The sequence below is a fragment of the Triturus cristatus genome, chromosome 5_2 (assembly GCF_964204655.1).
Source record: "Triturus cristatus chromosome 5_2, aTriCri1.1, whole genome shotgun sequence".
In the NCBI taxonomy this organism is placed as follows: Eukaryota; Metazoa; Chordata; class Amphibia; order Caudata; family Salamandridae; genus Triturus; species Triturus cristatus.
In genome coordinates this window covers 65,123,196-65,143,476 of record NC_140588.1, presented here as the reverse complement: position 1 = coordinate 65,143,476, position 20,281 = coordinate 65,123,196, and the positions used below count along the sequence as shown (strand labels likewise).

At 46.1% G+C, this 20,281-nt stretch overlaps 1 protein-coding gene across 1 annotated transcript in view; it reads right to left on the bottom strand.

The window, feature by feature from the left end:
- Nucleotides 1–20,281, bottom strand: part of NFX1 (nuclear transcription factor, X-box binding 1) — a 660,521-nt gene that overhangs the window by 267,554 nt on the left and 372,686 nt on the right. Inside the window, exon 12 of the mRNA XM_085606860.1 lies at nucleotides 7,672–7,754. Coding sequence (XP_085462986.1) covers nucleotides 7,672–7,754 — 83 coding nt within the window. The remainder of the gene's footprint in view (nucleotides 1–7,671; nucleotides 7,755–20,281) is intronic.

The following is a 20,281-nucleotide window of genomic DNA, read 5'->3' as shown; positions in this document are numbered from 1 at the left end:
ACTAAAAAGCCTGTTTTGATGGTCAAAAGCCGGAGGTGACAGTTATGTAAAGGCTCAAAGGGAGCACACATTAGGTAGGTGAGGACCAAATGAAGGTACCACTGTGAAATAAAAAAAGGGCGTGGGTGGAAACAAGTGAGCCAGCCCTTTAAGAAAACTATGTACAATTGGAGACTTAAAGAGAGAGGGGTGGTCTGCCAGCTGCAAAAAAGCAGACAGAGAAGAAAAGTAACCCTTGAAAGTTCCCAAAGAAGAGCCCTGCTGGGCAAGGGTCAGAATGAATAAAAGAACAGTGGAAAGAGAAGCAGAAAGAGGGTCAATAGACCTTTCTGTACAGTAGAACACAAATTTCTGCAAAAAGCAAGCGTATACCGTCTTAGTGGAGGGTCACCTGGCCGCCAAAATAACGTTACATACTTCGGGAGGAAGGTCAAAAGCCATCAACTGCCGCCGCTCAATCTCCACGAATGGGGGCTCAGAGTTGACAGGTTCAGGTGGAGAACCCTCCCCTGCTGTTGCGATAGAATATCCTCCTGAAGGGGCAGCCTGATCGGAGGATTGATGCTCATCTTCAGAAGCTCTGGATACCAGACTCTCCTCGCCCAATCTGGAGCCACAAGAATGACTTGAGCCTGGTCGCCCCCGATTTACTTCAGAACCCTGGGCAGGAGTGGTATGGGCAGAAAGGCGTACAGCAGGCCTGAACTCCACTCGCGACGAAAAGCATTGGCGAGTGATAGACACCTTGGAAACTCTGGCGCGCAGTACTGCTGACACTGCGCGTTCTCTTCTGAAGCAAACAAATCTAACCAAGGTTCTTCCCACTGCTGAAAGAGACCTTGCACCACATCGAGTCGCCATTCAGAATCCACTAGGCACTGACGGCTGAGTTTGTCCGCCCAATCCTGGCTGAGTTGGTCTGCCCAGGGGTTCAGAGAGCCTGCCAGGTGTTGAACCACCAGGGTTATGCCCTGCTGTTCAAGCCATGTCCAGAGACCCAGGGCCTCCTGACAAAGGGTCCACGACCCCACCCCGCCCTGCTTGTTGCAGTACCACATGGTGGTGGTGTTGTGCGTGAACACCTGCACTAACTTTCCCTCGACAGAGGGAAGAAATGCTTTCAATGCCAATCGAATCGCTCGGAGCTCCAACAAATGTATGTGGAGCCCAGACTCCACCAGAGACCAGTGTCCCCTGATCTCCACCTCTCCCAGATGGCCGCCCCATTCCAAAAGTGATGCATCTGTCATGACTGCGAGATCTGGTTGGGGAAGGGAGAGGGGCCTGCCTTTGACCCAATCACAGTTCGTCAACCACCACTGCAGATCTTTCGCAGTTCCTTCTGAGATCTGAACCACATCGATGAGATTTCCCTGATGCTGTGCCCACTGGAACTTCAAGTCCGACTGCAGAGCCCGCATAAGCCACCTGGCATACTTTACTAAAAGGATGCAGGAGGCCATGAGGCCCAACAGCCTCAGAGTCAGTCTCACCGAAATCCAGGATAGAGACTGAAACATAGAAATCATAACCTGAATATCCTGTCGCGATGCTCGGGAAGACAGACCAGAAACAAAGTGTCCAGAACAGCTCCGATGAAAGGGAGCGTCTGAGAAGGAGTTCGGTCTGACTTTGGCAGGTCTATAGAGAACCCCAGTGAATGCAGGAGGTTCACCGTAGTCTGAAGGTGGGAGATTACATCCGGGGGCAAGGACGCTTTCAACAGCCAATCATCGAGGTAGGAGAAGACTGACACCCCTAACCTGCGCAGATGAGCTGCGACCACCGCCATCACCTTGGTGAACATTCGTGGGGCACTGGTAAGGCCAAAGGGGAGCACGGCAAACTGAAAGTGCTCGCGGCCAACCTTGAGCAGTAGCTAACGCTTGTGGCCCGGCAGGATGGGGATGTGAAAATACGCATCCTGCAGATCCAACGCTACCATCCAGTCTTCTTGGTCTAGGGCAGGCAAGACCTGAGCTAAAGTGAGCATCTTGAATATCTCCTTCTCTAGAAAGAGATTGACGGCCGGAAGATCTAAAATGAGTCGCAACCTTTTGTTCTTCTTCGGAATCAGAAAGTAGTGGGAATAACAGCCACAGGACCCTTTCTATAGCTCCCTTGGCCAATAGAACTGTAACTTCCTCCTGGAGCAATATTAAATGATCCTTCATCAGCTGTTCCTGATTTGACAGAATGAGAAGAAGAAAATAAAGGAAAGGAAGAGAATAGCCCTCCTGAATGATCTGCAAGACCTACTTGTCCGATGTTATGGACCGCCAGTGGGGGAGATGATGATTAACTCTCCCACCAACTGGAGTGGTTTGGTCTTGCAGAGTCAGACTAGGAGTGCTTCGAGGCTGCGGCTGCTGAGGGCAGGGTGGCCGATGACTTCTGGCTTCCATTCCAAGGTCAGAACGAACCGCGTCCATGTCCCCACACAGCTTGGGCAGCCTGCATAGGACGGTGGTTGGGATAGGGCTGATGCGGCTGGAAACCCTTTCCGCTGTCACGAAAGGGGGAAAAGGTAGACTGGCTACGAGGAGTAGAAGAGAGGCCCAAGGATCTGGCCGTAGCTCAAGAGTCGTTGAACCTCACTAGGGCAAAATCTGCCTTTTCCCAAAATGACAGGTTCCATCAAAGGGCATGTCTATCAGATTTGCCTGGACATCACCCGAGAAGTCACTTGTCCTAAGCCAGACATGGCGCCTCAAGGCCACAGTTGTGAAAATCGATCTGTCTAGCGAATCCGTCACATCAAGGTAACACCTTATGGTGAATTTTGTTGCATCTCTCCCCATCCTTAACTGCCTGAGAGAGCACAGCCCGGGCCTCCTCTGGGACTTGTGGAGGCACTTGCGCAACCGTCTCCCAAAGGGAGTGGGAGAAACGGCCTAATACGCTCGCTGTATTCACCGACCGCAATGCCAGGCTGGAGGAAGAAAACATTTTTTTCTAAAATGAATCCAGCCTCTTGGATTCCCTATCTGGAGGAGCGGAAGAGAATGTGCCCTGTGAAGTAAAGCCCTGCACCACCAAACCTTCTGGGGTGGAGTGTTGGTGGCGTGCAATTTCCCTATTCACAGGAGCCCCTGTGCTAGGCTTGGACCATGTGCCTAGAAGGACATCAGTAAGTGCTTCATTAAAGGGCAAAAGGGGTTCTGAGGTGGAAGCACAAGGCTGAAGCACTTCAGTCAAGAGCTTAGGCCTGACCTCCACTGAGCTCCAGTCCAAGGACCTCGGCTGTCCTCTTGACCACCATGGCATAAGATGCCCCCTTCCTCTGTAGCCACAGCTGGCGGAGAGAGCATACCAGTATCTGGAGAAGTATCCAGTCCACTGGCTTCCTCAAGTTCCCCATACCAGTCCAACTGCCCTGGTGTTCCAGAGGGTCCATAGACCCCTCCCATTCCTCTCCCGAGCCTAACACATCCACAAAGTGTTGATGCGACAACACAGAACCCCTCGGTTCATTTGACATCGGAATCGGCGTTGAGTGGAGTCGTTTCAACACTGTGGCTTCAGGGATAAGGATGGGGCTGGCATTACGGATAGGCACCGGCGGTGCCAAAGGCACCAACTTTGGCTCTGGCGCAGGGGGAGGTCACGGTGGCACGACCGGCATCAACCCTGATCCGAAATCAGATCTCTGAGGCCCTACCAGCACAGTGGCCGGAGCCAACGGCGTCATATCTGATGGGGCTCCTTCCAACCCCACGGGGCCCGAAGGCTGATCAGAGGGGTCAGCCCACTAATATATACGGGAAATGCCCACATAGAACTCTTTAATCTGAGCGGGGGTCACTCCTGCTCCTGGAAAAGGAGGGAGACGCAAAGTCGGCCCTGGCTCCTGCTAATTAGAACCGTGCCAAGAACATCGGTACTCCTTACATTCTTCGTCGATGAACGACAGTCGAGGTGAAGATTAATTCCGCTTGGACTTCTCCTTCTTGTGCCTCTTCACTGAGTGTATGACTACCTGGAGTGGGACAAAGAGAACTTTGGGTTCCAAGAGCAGTCCCGCGACCTCCTCTGCCTCTATCGGGACCTCCGCGGAGTCTCGTTTGACGGTGTCGGCTGCCAGGAGCTTCAAAGGGCGCTCCCGTAGGGTCTTAGGAGCTATGGCCCAACAATCCAGGCATGACTTCAGATCGTGGTCCTGCTCGAGACACCAGAGGCAGACGAGGTGGGCATCGGTGAGCTACATCGTGCGGGGACAGGCCCCGCACAGCTTAAACCCTGTCTTCCTCGAAGAAATCCTTGCACATGATGGGGAAAAAAAGATCTGGAGGTGTCACGACTTGCCTGGTTGGGTCCAGGGTGAGGAAGAGAGTGAGGATATATTCCCCCCTTACGTCTCTCCTCTGCTCTATTTTCAGTCTCCCACAGATCTGGCTGAGGGTGAAAACGGCAATACCTTTAAGAGGCTCAACTTTCTGGAAGCCGAGCCGAGCCAACCCACGTGACTTTGTCACATGTTCCAATCGGAACCCCTCGAAGTCTGGAACAACGACTATATTCGGTGTCCTGAGGAAGAAGAGCATCATCCCAAGTGAGCAGGAGGAGTCAAGGAGGGACAACGGCAGCACAGAGACCCAACGTAGAAGGGGCCCCGAAACCCAGGACGAAAGTGATGGAAGTATCGACGGCTGTACAAGGAAGGCTCCCGTACAGGACCTGGAACCGAAGTGCCAGGAGAGAAGTGCAAGGAGGGAGCCAGGAGAGAAGTGCAAGGAGGGAGCCGGACCCTATCTGGCAACACGAGACTGCCAGCCATGTTCCTGGAGGAGCGTGGCTCACTGAGGTAAGTGGCCGCCTCAGGGGGTGGTTTGTTAAGGGCACCTCAGACGTTGAGATGTCGCTAAAGGAGAAGGGAGGGGGTTGAGCATGCTTGGCAGAAAAATAGCTGTGGGCCTGGGAGCGCGTAAAGCCGGCAGCATTAAAGGCAAACCGTGACACTGGTGTTGGAGAAACCAGGGGTTTCGCTCGCCCCTCACTCCCAATTCCTTAATTAGGATCTTCTCACGACCGGTTGTCCTAAATAGCCTTTTTTCCGTTTTGTTTCTTTAGAGGAAAGCCCTTTACTTTTGTGGAAGATAAGAAGAGTTCAAGATTCCCCTACCTCTGGACCGAAGACGTAGGAAGTAAGAGTGCCTTCATAGTTTGTGGTACAATAAAGACGTTTTGTTTATACCTGATACCTTGCATTGAAATCTTTAAAACATCACAGGAGGTCAACAAAAGTCGAGAAAAAGCCTGTCAAAAAGCGACAGAGGCGTAGATCTTCCCGGATCGGCACTTAACTGGCATGGAAAGAAAAGACCTGATGTCCGCATGCCTGGGTTGCGCCTATATAGGTACTGCAATGTCATAACCGACGATGTCACGCGGAGCCGAATAGAAACACCCGATGGCGCGAGCAAGGGGTATTGCTCAGCAAAAGTTTCCGGATCCAGCCTGACGCCTGGGAAATTCAAAGGATAGGACTCTGCAGCTTGAAGTCTCTATCAGATTGCTAATATTAGTCGAAATGAGAGAGATCTCTTTTCGGAATGTAGAGGCTATATATAAAGGACAATGGGACATGTAGCTTGGATACTTTCTTTAAGTTGGCATCTGAAGGAAATACCACAGTTGAACCTGTTCTCATACAAAAATTTAACCATACTTTAAAAATGTAAAAACGACCTTGCCTATTACTTAAGCAGCATATAAAGTGAATTGTAATGTTAAAAAATGACAAAATGCGAATACTATTATGTTAAAAAATGAATATGTATGGGTTTGGGGATGTATTTGAAAAACACCAAAAGAGAAGGATACATTTGTCACTTAAGGATATAAGGAAGGGATGCAAGCCACAGAACAGCAGCTACTGGTCATTAATACTCTTTTTCAGCATGAGCCTTTCCATAGATTCTCCTTTGTAAGAAGAGAATCTCAATCCAGTTAAAAACTAAAGGTGCTTAGTAATAAGGAATAGTATTTTTCTTTGACTTGATCAGTGTGTTGCATAGGATTTAATTAAAAATACTTGTACTGAAGAACATCTGTTACAGCTACATAACATATTGTCAATGGGGCTGGTGACTTTTTTAAAGGTAGGATTCAGAGGGATATCAACATTTTAAAGATATGATGTGTACATTCCTCCAGCTAAAGAATGATGATGGAAAAAACCCAGATCAGTTGACTGGAGTGAGTGCTTGCAATGTTCAACACTCCGTCCATCACCCCTTTTGTTTTTGCTTTGTTCGCCCTAAGTTGGTAGGGTTTGCCCAGACGTGGGTCCCTTGCTCACTTTGCCACTGGGTTCAAGCTAGCCTGGCTGATGACGGCTGATTAGCCAGAAACCAGTCCCAGGATGCTTGTTTCCAGTCCAGGGAAGACATGGCTTGGCAGTTCAGGCTGGACTGTTCCCATGAGGCACGGGGTCAGACTGATTTGCATATGGCCATGTCTGAACTGGGGTAGCGGAGTGAGATAAAGAATGATGATGGATTAAACCCAGATCATTTGACTGGGGGTGAGTGCTTGCAATGTTCAACACTCCGTCCATCATTCCCTTTGGTTTTGTTACATTCCTCCAATGCAACTAGAGGAGAAGAGGCAACTAGATAAGAAACAAGATACCAAAACTAATTATTGATCATTTTTTTTCTGAATGGTGTAAGGTTCATTATGCTCACCATATCACACTTAGATACTGAACATGACCACAAGCTTGTGTTCCTTTTATTCCATAAAAATTGTGCTGAACACTAAACCCACCGCCTGCTCCTATTGACCAGTTTTCCAAAATTCTTGACAACCATCCCACTGCAGGCCTATTCAAAGGATATCAGGTAAAGGCAATCTCAGGCACACTTTATGAGGATGTCATTTTGGGCACCATTAATTGCATGGCTCTCAGAAGGCTATATATTATGCACAGCCTGGTATTGGTACCCTGCAAAGAGAAGCTTGTTGGATAGGCGCAAATAACGAACCACCTTGAAACAGAACTTTGTTTTCTGTTTTGTGGGCCTTTATGTATACATTTTTAAAAATCCACCTTTTGCGCTGAACCAAGGTCAGTGTCGAAGCTGCATGTTCGGAACTGGGCTGCATACACAACATATTGAACATTTTGTTACTGCACATTTCCTGTGGCTAGTCTGCGGCTGCAGACAGATGTCTAGGGTAGTGCCAGGTTCTATTTTATTATTCTCATGCAGACAGCACTCACATACATAGATCAAGAACAATTCCTTATTTATATAATAATGAAGTGCTGTGTGTGCCAACTGCATCCTAAAGCGACTACGACTACTACAAAAGGAATTTTGCAGCAATTCTTCTCAGCTGTCCAATCACTTTCCTGACCTATTCTGCCAGGCACAGTGAAAACGACAGTGTAATTTGAGATAAAGGTTCATCTTGTCACTGCACTAATTCTATTAGCCAAGAATATTCCTAAATCACATAACAAGCATCTGTTAATCTGTAGTTAATAATCATTTAAGGTACAGAAAATTATGTGCTTGTCCTCATAAATAAAACTTTATATACTTTACCTCTGCACTGTTCATGCAGAGATTTCATTTGCTACATTTGCTGGTTGACAATATGCAAACAGATGAGCAATGAAATGTAGCTGTTCCAATTCATTAAGTAATGCGATGTACTTACCACACAGCAAATCTCATTACATTTGTGTCTGCCACACTGGCGTTTCTTGTTGCAACGTTTATCACAAAGAAAGGTGAGATCCGCTGATAGGGGAAAAAAAGGAACGGTTTCAAGCGAAATATGTTTTTCAATATAGAATTATGGAAGAAGTAACAAAGAAGGACATATGAACAACACATCCTGACGATATAAAGAATACAAATCATGGTAAATCCATGACTATACTCTTGAAGGTACCACATTACCACTGAATGCTAGGGACTTGGGGGTAAATTAGAAGATACGAAACAACTGCTTGCCTCCACAAATATGTAGGTGCTCTACATGCACTCTATACCTGCGTCTCCTTCAGTTAGTACCAATATGAGAAAACAAGGTCAATATAATGACTCCAGAGGAAGTCAGAGGTAAAAAATGCTTCTGACCATTAGGGCAGGTGTTACTATCAGTAACACTTTCTGGCTTAGCTTGACCACCTTAAAACTCTCATGTATTGGAACAGGACAGACAAACTTCGGACATGAACTGGCAAATAGATAGCAGAGCTAATGGACAGCACACAAGGACAAATATGTTGACAGTAAAGGTGGCGCTGCAGCACAATGTTTAATGTGTTTCCCATTACAGCAAAAAAGTGTTTTGCTGACTGGTGGGTCCCGAGGAGATTACACTGGAAAACAATCACTTCATTTCAATTCCACATACACCATGATTTTCTAAACAATGTATATCTAATATGACAGAGATGCAGTAATTGTTGATATGCCACGAGAAACTGTAAATGGCTGTCCAGAGTATACTATATGGCACTATGTTTGGAATAGCCGACAACTCTGCAATTATTAGACAGCGGGCGGACATTGACTATGTAATGTATGTCAAAATATGAGGATGTTGTGAGAAAGATGAATACAAATAAAAAATGTTTAAATAAAAAACAAAAAAAAAAAAAAATCTAATATGACAGAGATCAGAGTGGCAAACATGCAAATGAATGTGGACAGTATATGGTCTAAATACCTTGGTGAGTTTAAGTGGTCCATCACCTAACTCTCATCTTAACTCATACATGAGATAATATAGCTCTCTAATCCAATCTTTTTTAGAGTGGGTGTCTTTGCATCCTTTTCTGGGAATAGGTCCTTCTACCTACCAACTGTGCTAAAGACAATGTAGGGTCAGTGATAGGTTGCTCATCTGTAATGATTCGTAGTAGTCAGAGCAAAGGAGAGTGCCCTTGTCTAGCGTCCATTAACTCCTTGACCACTATGTTGACCTCAACGTAAATGTACTGATTTCTTAAGCAGCCTAGTTCCATATCAAAAAAGCTCCCTGCTTGATTGCAGCACCTGATGCACTCCAGGGAGGCAGTGTCTAAATCCTCTCTAGGTATTTAAAGTCCACTGAGTGCTCTGCACCAATGACTATTTCTCTTAGGGGCCTGAAAGCCCCCCCTCTTAATCTCTGCATGTGGAGGACCAATAGCTGCTTCCCAGTTCAGCACCCGATGTACTCTGGGGAGGCAGTTTCCGAATTCTCTCTAGGTATTTAAATCCCACAAGTGAGGGTTCTGCACCAAGTATTATTTCACCAATTGCATCTCGAGGACCGGTATCAACTTCACTTCTACTTAAGGTCTGCAAAAATATCCTGAAGACTACGTTAACGCTGTAACGAAGGCACAAGCTTGTTCTCTATGCAATCCTAATAAACCATACTATTATTTGAGAATAATGTGGCATGATTGTTAACTTGTCAATCAAAGGAATTGAGGCTAATCTAGCCTGTAAATGCAGTGAAACATCCTGATGTGGTAGAACAAAGTCCTCTTCTATTTCTAAGACTGAACTGAGAACAATGACTGCCCATATCACCAGTACGGCTCGAGACCTTTGCTTTACAAACTATAAAACCTTTCTATACATTTAACCCACAAAGCAGTTTCCCCTCAGCAGGGCAAAGAGGATGGAGAGCACTGTTTAAATTTCACTTTCCATATACTTCACAGGTAACATTCAGCAATGTATCCCTCCTCCCAAAACAAATCACATCTTGCAATTTACAGTTAGCGAGAGCCAACACAATTCTTCAGTCTGACTGCATGCTTCATCGACCTGCCAGTCTTCTGTCATTGCATGGGCCCAATAAATATTTACTGTTGATTATTTGCTACTAGCTGGTATGTCCAATAGTATTTCCTATCACTGGAAAGGGCTAGCTCCCCAGCATCTTGCAGGTTACTTACTGTAACCCAAGGGGTAGTACTGGTGGTATTGGTTCAGATGCCCCCCGAATAAATTGTCAACATTTTCATCACATTGCAGGGGGACGTTTGACCTATTTTGTACAAAACACAACAAGTTCTGATTGGGCCAAGCTTTCGTTGATCACACCTCCACAGAGTATATGGTAATAAATCATATTTTACTAAGTTACGATGGAAAAGAGTTATTTCAATGAAGTTTGGATGTGATTAATTTTCTTTGATTTACAATACATGCATTTGCACGTTTAAGGGCAAAGAAACCATTATAACTATGAATCGTGACCTCCCTGAATGATTCTTGTTTGCATACCCTTCAATAAATGATGTTTAGGAAAAACAAAAAAATGTGAAAGCAACAAAGAAGCCCTGAATGGATGCTATCCTCCTGCACAAAAGAAACTATAGTTTTATGAAGTCTTACTCAATGCTAATGAACACCTTATCATTAATCATTCTGTAAATCACCATTAATAACTTTCTACAGAATCAGACTCATGGTGTAATAAATGTCAACTGTTAATCCTAACAATTGGAAAACATTTAAGAGCGCCACGGATCAAAAGATCTATTGTGCTCCATCTTGTATGCAAGCAGCCCAATTAAATGGAACAATGCAATCCCCAACAATAAAAGCTACTATGAATCATACATTTCACCAAGAGAGTAAAATGCCTCTTGATCACAAACTCAATAACAATCGGGTTTCATGGTGCAGTTGGAGGAGGCACGAAGAACTATTAATCAGGTAGGTCTACTACGATAAAAGAAATCCCCACGGGAAGACAGCATACTCACACAGATATACTAAATATGTGCAATATACCTCAAGCTAGAGATCTTTTTATCTTATAACCCTACATGTCACAACAATATTTTTTTTATAAACAAAGGGTATTTTAAGGAATACAATTTGGAATGAGAAAAGAGTTTTCAACCAGTAGCTTTAGGACAGATTGTGCAGCCCTGGGCCACGACGGGCAGAACTATGGGAGATTATTAGAGAAGGTGAAAATGGGTCTCCGGGCTTCCATTTGAGAACAATGCAAGTGACACAGTACGAGTAGGAAACTTGAGTTCTGATTTACAGGAAAGAGGCCCTAATCTGGAGGTGACATGTCGAAGGCAAAGTTTGGCTCACAGGGGAAACAGTTTTGAAGCAGTGCAATGCAATTTAGGCTCCATCCTTACACATCACAGAAGTGCAATGTTCACATACACCGGACACTATATACGTTGTGTGCCTCAACTTTATGACATGAAATGGAGCATTAAATGCATTACTGATATGCATTCACTGTAGAAACTAGAGACTCAAACGTGTGTAGGTGATTTGTTTGTTTAACTGTGAAGACATGTCCTTCTCATTCGCCTTTAAACTTGTGTTTCAAGTTATACTGCATTTATTAAAGCGCACTGCATATGTAATAATGAACCCATTTATTCTGAAGTTCCATGGTCACATATTCAAAATGCATATTGAAAAATTTAAATAAAGTTAGCTTGACCAAAGGCCTTAATTTTGAAATGTATTTTTGCTTTCCTTGCGTGTTCTTTCTTTTGCAGGAGCTTTCTCATGATTTCATAGTTAGAGAAAGGGGTAGTGTTGTATTACTGATAGTGAGGCCTGAGAAGAGAAATCTAGGCAAGGACGTGAAGAACTAATGAGCTGAAGAAGCCTATTATTTATCGCGTAACAGGAATAATGAGATGCTCATAGTTGCAGTGACTGTCCAAGTTTATGGAATGAGAAATCCGAAGAATGTTGCTGATACCTTCTGTGGGGAGGAGAAATAAATGGGCTTCTGGTGAAGTGAGGAAAGATATTACTGCTCTTAAAACTTCTTGTTTTTGATTAGTCTCACACAGTTAAAGTTCAGATTCAGATCCTTTTTGACTCTGAGGGGTCTCTGCTTTCTTGCAAGTGTGCAGCTTTATGCTAAACACTTATTCGCTGACACCTTCCTGCAAGTCTGAATTCCTCTGAGACTTTTCCCAATGACTCATTTGTGTCTTAGATTCAGAACGTAGGTTAGATGACTTTAGAATCTATTTATGTTTAGGAAGAAGGATAGGAGTTTCTTTAAGGAACATCAATTTCCATTTTTCAGTATATGTAATGCTGTGACTGTTTATTGCTAGACTGTCTCACTGTTAAGTGTTGTTAAATTTATCGCAAGCTGGATCATAGGTGCAGGACACTCTGCTGGAGCTTTGTCTTGAAGTTGAAGAGCTGTTTCTAAAGAGTAGTCTATTAGAGGGAAGCAGGATGAAAAGATGGTGATCAGTAGTACTGTCCAAGACTGGAGATGACTTGACAGTTCTGAATCTTAAGCAAGTCAGCTAGTCGGAGTGAGGTTAATCCTGGGTGTGAGTCTATCAATTGGCAGGGTTTCAGGTAATGCCGTACACAGGATCTCTTTCAGGGTGCAGGCACCTCATGCAGTTTGATGCAGATTCAGTGGTCTGGTCTTGTCCTGAACAACGACTTGACATGGAGGGTAACCAGACTCAATTAATGTAATTCTTCAAGTTAAGCAATTACATTATCCATACAAACTGCATTTCTCCTGGCTATCTCAACTGCATTAAGTTTCCAATATAAGTTCCGTTGCGTAGCTCCCCCTGGGAAAAGGCACTTAGCCTCCTCCACAGTGAGGCTCTTCCAGGAATGTTCTTCCCAGGAAGAACAACAACTTAGCAGGCTCTCAGCTACTCTGGACCCAAGCTTGACACACATGGAGATCATGGCTCTCATGTATCATGCCATTTTACAGTCAGTACTAATTCGTAAAAAATCAGAGCCTTATCGATCGCAAAATGGCATTTTAAAATTTGCCAAACACAATTAGCAATTCAGTAATATGTTTCCGAAAGCTACCGAGTCACTTATTGAATTGGGAAATAGAAACCGAGCACGTATTTGGAAGGAAAATGTTAAAGGCATCCTTTCTAAATAGCGATTCCTTTAGGGATGTATTAATGTTTTGCAACCGAAATCCAGTTGCAAAACATTATTTTACCACCGCTTCAAAGGAGGTGATAAACAATTGCCAAATGGGAAGGGTTCCTCACTAGACCGCTTCCCCTTTGTGAATGTTCACAAAAACGTTCCATGAGACCCATGCCAGCTCATTAAAAAAGGTTTGCACAAATTCCATCACATGCATCCCGTTTTCCCTTAAGGAAAAGGGTCTGCATTAAAAAAAAAATGATTCTTTAAAAGCAATCACCGAACTGGTGGTTTGCTGACCCCAGCATGTCACCATGCTTGTTATTTCAGCCAATCGCAATAGGTCTCAATGTATGACCTATCTCAAGCATATTAATGAGGTAGGTCAAATTGCAACCACTACGAATCGGTATTTTGAGATCCAACCTATTAATACATAGGTCAATTCTCAAAATACCTATGGATTCGTTAGAAGTCGGTGCGCAAATTGTGACCACTTTTAACACATCCATTTAGTATATTCCAGTTAAGGAATCCCATATGTGACTCGTTATTTGTTGCAATTTACGATTTTTTAAATGGACTCTTTGGACATAAGAGAAGGCCTTGTGAACCCAGAAGACAGCTGGAAGTTTGAGTACTGCAAAAGAGGGCTAGTGGCATTGGTTCAAGAAGACTGAGCTGGAGACAACACTGCACATAACTAAGATAGGCAGTCAGGAACTCCTCTGAGGAGCATCAGCAAATCTTTCTTTTCTTCTCCAGCACCAGCAAGTGTCTCTGTTTCGAACTGGCTGAGGAGGATATTTAAAGAGTAATGTAATCAGCTATCAGAGTTGAGGCCTTGCAATATCCTAATACAATTTACCAGGCTGTCAGTTCCCAGTTTTTCAAGTAAAGCGATGCACTTCCTTTCCAGAGACCTCCTTTGCGCATAGGTAACACTATCCTGTTATGTGGGGGTGCAGCGGGAGCCATCCCATGTGAATCAAGCTCTCCCAAATGGTAATGTTAAAGTTGGGGTGCGATGACAGGCGCTCTGCAGAGTTGGGGGGATGGGTAGTTCCCGGACAGTCATGCAGGGAGACAGGGAGGGGGGATTTGTGTACATGCTCGGGGAGGGTGTGGAGGGGTGCTGAGGGTACGTTTAAAGAGTTTTGTTCTTTTCCTTTCTTTATATTATTGACACCACTTCTTTGTATACACCAGAACAATTGACCGTGCAGGAACAGGAGAAGCTGATACATTCCTATTTGATACTCCCAATCGGATTATTGAACTTACATTAGCATGCTATTTGATCCAGTGCCTTGAATCAATATGCAATGCCTAGTACAGAGGTTAGATGCTTGTCTTGGAATGTCAATGGATTAGGGAATAAATTCAAGGGGGGAGTGGTCCTCCAGTATCTTAAAAGACATTTTCCGGATGTGGTGTTTTTACAAGAAACACACCTCAAGGGCACTGCTTGCATGGCAATGGATCAATGGGGATACAAGATAGCGGTAAATGCTGGGTTTACTTCTAGCTCTACAGGAACGGGGATACTTCTCCGGAAGTAATTTCCTATCATAGTTAACCGCACTAGGTCAGACCACTTGGGCAGGTTTGCGTACCTTTCTGGAACGTGGGAGGGTGAAATGATTAATCTCTTCTCCATATACGTCCCTCCCGGGATGCACATTGTCACTTTCCCAGAGCTGGGTGCGGTCCTTCTGGAACTCCCCGTTGTGGATATATTTATGGGAGGGGGCTTTAACATGACCCTTTGTGGCAAGAAGGACCATTATCCTCCCCCCCCCCCCCCCCCCCCCAACCAGACGACACCTACTCAAACTGCCTCGCCGGACTTCACCTCCGCCCTTGGACTTGCAGAAGTCTGGAGAACACATAATCCTGGGACACTGGGTTATACCTTCCTCTCATTCGCCCAGGGCAGCCTGTCATGGATAGACTTTCTATTCAAGCAGGCCAGCAACGTGTCATGCTTCGGTGACGTCCAACATATGTTGCGTGGAATTTCATACCGCTCCCTGATATGGGCATTCTATAACTCTGATAGATGGTTCGTAGCTCCAATACACTGATAAGCAGTCTGGTATGCTCCGGAGACCACAGTCCTCCGATCTCATCCTCTCCCAGATGACTTCCCCAAACCAGTAGTGATGCACCTTCACTGACTTTACCTCTCGGTGGGGAAGGGAGAAGGGCCTGCCACGGGACCAATCTACTTGATTAGCCATCACTGCAGATTAAGGGTCTTCCAAAATCTGAAAGAATTCCATCACATTTCCACAAAGCTGGGTACACAGACTTCAGACTCCTTTGCAGAGCCCACATATGCCACCTACATAGTTGACCAGGAAAATGCAGGAGGCTAAGAGGCAAAGAAGCAGCAGAGCTTGTCTCACCAAGATCCGGTGCCGAGTCTGAAATAGGGGTCACAGCTCAAATGTCCTGGACTCGCTGCGATGTGGTAAAGCCAAAGGGGAGCACAGCAAATTGGAAATGCTCCTGGCCAACAGCAAGTAATCTGTGCTGGACTGCAAAATGGGTATATTAAAATATGCATCATGCAGGTGCTAGGACACCATACCGTCCTCTATGCCCAGTGTGGAAAAAATATGGGCCAACGTGAGCATTTTGAATTTGCCCTCCAGCAGAAAGCAATTTAGAGGTCGAAGGTCCATTATAGATGGGAAGCCTTTATTTTTTCTTGGCACAAGGAAATAATGAGAGCAACAGCTCTCTCCTCTGTCAGGAGTCCAGAACCCTCTTGATTGCACCCTTGGACAGCAATACTTGCACCTCCTGCAGAAGAATGGAGAGGTGAGAAGTGATCAGATGTGGGGGAAAAGATGTGGAAGAGTAAACATAAAGGTTAGGGCATAAACAGTGCTGAACAATTTGAATGTCTCATCTTTTGGATGTGATGGATCGTGGTCCTGGGAGAAAAAAAGTGAATCCTGTCCCCCACAGGATGGTTGTATGCTGCTAATGGCAAACTAAAGTGGCTTAGAAGTAGCAGCTGCAAGTGAAGGTGATCCGTAGGACTGGTGCCCCTGCTGGCCTGCCAATGATTGTCAGATCCCCGTCCCTGGTCTTGAAAGGACTGAGGTGACTGGTTAGTGGGTGACAGGTGCTGTCTGTATGCCAGCCCCTTGGATAGACCCTAAATTTCAGAAATTGAGGAGGGAACTACTTGACAGCAGTCAATAGTCCTGGAGAGCGTGTCGTAGCTCTGTCGTCCTTAAAATGCTCAAAGGCAGAATCAGTTTTTTCAACAAAAAGTTGTGTGCCATCAAAGGGCATATCAATGAGAGAAGCCTGCACATCTCTCAAAAATACTGGGTAAGGCATCCACGCATGGTTGCTCAGCAAAATGCTGCTGCCAACCGCCCTCCCCAGTCAGGTGCGTCTAGGCCAGCAAGAATCACGTATGTGCTGGTGTCTTGTCCATCATGTACCATTTGGGCCAGAGAGACCCTAAGGTCTTCTGGAACTGCCGGCATGATCTTGCTAGCTATATTCTAAAGGGCATGTCTATAGTAGCCTTGTAAACAAACTGTGTTGACCGATGTCAGAGCCAGGCTGGTTGAAGAGAATATTCTTTTCTCAAAAGCCTCAATTGGCTTAAACCCCCTATCAGGAGTAGCCGTAGGGAAAGAATCTTACTGGTAGATGCCTGCACCAGGAAGCCCTCTGGAGTAGGGTGTTTAGTAATTGCCAGGTGCCGACCCGTGACACCTGGGGACCACGTTGAAGGGAAGCTCGGACTCAGACGTGGCAGGTTCTGGGTGTAGAATTTCTGTAATAATATTAGACTTGGTTTTGACAGAAGGCATCTGAAAACCCAGAACCTCGTCGGCCCTTCAGACCATAAATGCAAATGAGGCACTCTCTTTACCATGTGGCCGAAGCCTGCATCAGGTGAGGTATATTAAGCCCATTGGGCTCTTCTAAGTCTGTATAAAACATGTCATCATTATGATGAGGAGCAGTATCACCATGCTCAGTCCCCACTATCTTCCTCTGGTGGTGTATTCTGTTCAGAAGCAGAGTCAAAAAGATCATGAAGCCTCTGTTGGTGCGGCCACCCTTACAGAGACATCAGTGCAAAATCAGGCTGTATGTACTTTCATAACAAGACATGGGTTGAGATTGGGCTTAATTTGGTTCGGAGTCGGACAACGAGACCAGAATCCGGTCTCTTGCTCTGTCATCAAGAAGTAGCAGTCCGGCACAGATGTAGGAGTCCGAGTAGGTATCTGTACTGAAGTTAGCACTGACTCCAAAATGGAGTCAGTCAGCACTGGGTAAAGCCCAGCTGGTAGTAGCCCAATCAGACGCTCCTGCGGATCCTAGGGGCCATAGGCATGCCAGAGGAAGTCAGATATAGCAAAGAAAATCTGCAGCATGGCCTCTTTGAAGACATTGATTTGCTGCGGCATCAAGGATGGTCCGAGAAACTCAGTGCGCATCGGGATCAGCTGGGGGATGGGTTCCATCCTGAGGAAACCCTTGAGGAGACTGCCTAGCAACAAGACCCCCTTGCGTCTTCTCCTTGGACATGGAGTGGAGGGATTGGGAGGTGTCCTGCTTTGCTTTTTTGTGTTTTCTTTTTGACTTACTGGAGGACTTTGATCACAAGGTAGACATCTTGTTAGAATGGCCCTGTAAGTGAGACTTGGCGCACACCCACAATCTGGACTGGGATCAATGCGAAGGTTTCGACTTCTTCAGATACTCTGAAATGTACAGCTTCGCCTCCTGGTCCCAGATTGTCCTAAGGTGCATCCAAGTCGTGGCCCAAATCCAGACAAACACTTTGTGCAAGTCTGTGACTATCATCTGTTTCCATCAATCACAGAATGGCTTAAAGCCTGTTGGTTGTCTAGGGACATAGTTCCTTAGTGCACTAGTTTCTTGTTTTTAAAAATAATCAAAGGAAGGATGAATGCAGGAGTGGAGTACCAGATGCGCAGTGAAAAACATGGAAAGACGGCAACTGATGTCAGAGTGCAAGGATGATGCTAATATGCCCCTGCACTCCATTATTTCCAGGGCAGCACATTGTTAAAGTTTCCAGATCTAGTTTGACGTCTGGGGAATACCCTAAAGGTGAGGAATCAACAGTTCGAAGTATCCTTTCGAATCAGGGTGCATGACAGCCGGTTTTGCCTTTGTAATCTCATAGCATGACTTTGGTCAAGCTCGAGCCTATGCTTGTTGGGGATTTGCAATGGGCATCTGCACTGGATCATCCCCTGGTGCCCGTGGGGTCCGGATGACGGGAACAGAAGGTCTCGAGGTCAGCATATAAGTCAGCATAGGCCTGGTAACTGGTCCCCAGTGGCCAGACGGTCCCAGAGAAAGACCTGCTGCTGGGAACCCAAGTGGAGGACCATGCAGTTCCAAGGGCCCGAAGGCCCACAAGAAAGCCGGAATCACACAAACTGCAGCAGGACCTCTTTGAAGGCCTCATTCTGCGGTGGAGTCAACTTTGGCCCAGGACGCTCTGAGCGCATTGGGACTAACGAGGAATCAGTTCCGTGGCCAGTAACCTCAATGGAGTCCTGTCTTCTCCTTAAGAGTCAAAGTGGAGGGGTGGAGTAGAGTCTTGCTTTGTTTTCTTATGGTTGCGCTTGGACTTTGTGATGAGTTCCCATCACGGACAGACTCCCCCGGACTCCCTCAAAATGGCAGACAAGACGCTCCACAGAGGAATTGGAGTGAACGGTCCAGATGCCTATGTCGGATCCCACAGGACGGAAGCAGAGAGCAAACGCCGTGTTCGCGTTACGGGAGGTGCGCAAGGAGGTGAAGGAGGAGAAGACAGGGAGAGAAGACGGAGAAGGAAAGCCGGAGCAGGAGAAGACTAAGGCGGAGGAAGCACCACGACAGCGGGACTACCCCAGACCGGAACCGAAGAACGACGAGGAAAACCGCTCTAGGAGCAGCGCCCTCGAGTCCGGTACTCCTACAGGGGAAGTGGAGGCTGTGACTCCCCATCCCACGACCCCGGAGGGTCAGGGCTCAGGCAAGTGCCGGGCTCCTCTTTGTTTTGGGGTTGGTGGGCGGGTATACGGGGCACGGCGCACTGAAACACCAATCTCACCCCCCCCCCACTTAGGCACTGCACAACTTAGGGTTTAGGTGATGGTGGCACTAACCCCTACTGCATTAGAGAACAGGAGAGAGACCTGACATTTTTTATTTATTCTTTTCTTTTTTTTTTTGCTTCCCCATCCGGAGGAGACGGACCTCGATATTCAGAAATGGAACAGTCCTGGAGCACCTCACAAACAAGACCACCAAACGGAATAGAAAGAACCCCTCCAGACCTAGAAATGCTTAGAGACAATCCTTTATTTTGAAGACTTTACAACTCAGCCCTTATCCACGCTTATGTCTTTTTTTTCATTTTCTTTCAATTCAATTAAAAAATCAATTACTCTCTTGACCCACACAGAACTGAAAGTGTATATATCAGGGGGACCGAAGGGACGATAAACCACGCCCAGGGTAGGATATGACGACAGTGGTGTCAGAAGTGAAATATACAAGTGTCTAGCCCATTATGACACAGCCCATCACCATGGAGTCGGTGGTGACTCAATTGGCAGAGGGCCAACGTCACCTTCAGCTTCTCTTCGAGGAACAGACAAAGGCAGCCCAACAAGAGAGAGAAGCCCAACAACAGGCCCTAAAAGACCAAGCGTCCCTAATGGCTTCTAATCAACAAGCCCAGGACTCTGCTATCCGGAGATTAACGGACGCTATAACGAACGCTCGGGTACATCCCAATGTACCCAGCTCTGTACTCCAGGAAAGGGATGACCCCGATTCTTTTTTTACTAATTGTGAGAGGGTTGCAACCACCGCAGACTGGCCCCAAGAGAGATGGGGGCAGTATGTAGGTCCCTTATTGTCCGGGGCACTTCAAGCCGCATTTCAGGCTGCCAACCCTGACGGAACAACCCCCTATGATGAAGTAAAAAGAGCCATTCTGGAGTGACTGGGCTGTGATCGCGAATACTATCGCAGCAAATTTCGCAAAGAAAAGTGGTCAACCGGGGATGATCCCAGAGCCTTATATTACAGGATAAGAGACCTAGGAAATCGATGGTTACACCCAGCCTCTTCCACTATGGATGATGTGACAGAACAAATTTATCTAGAGCAGTATCTGGAGGCTCTTCCCCTTTCTACACGGTCTTGGGTCAAGCAACATCCCCACCTAATGATCCCCGTAGCAGTAGATTTGGAATGCGCCTTCCATAGAAATCCAGATTTTAAGGTGCATTCTCAACGACCTCCTGTAACCAATCCCAGACCTCCTGTTAGAATCCCAGAGATCAAGGCTCAATCATCCATAAGACCTATGCTACGAC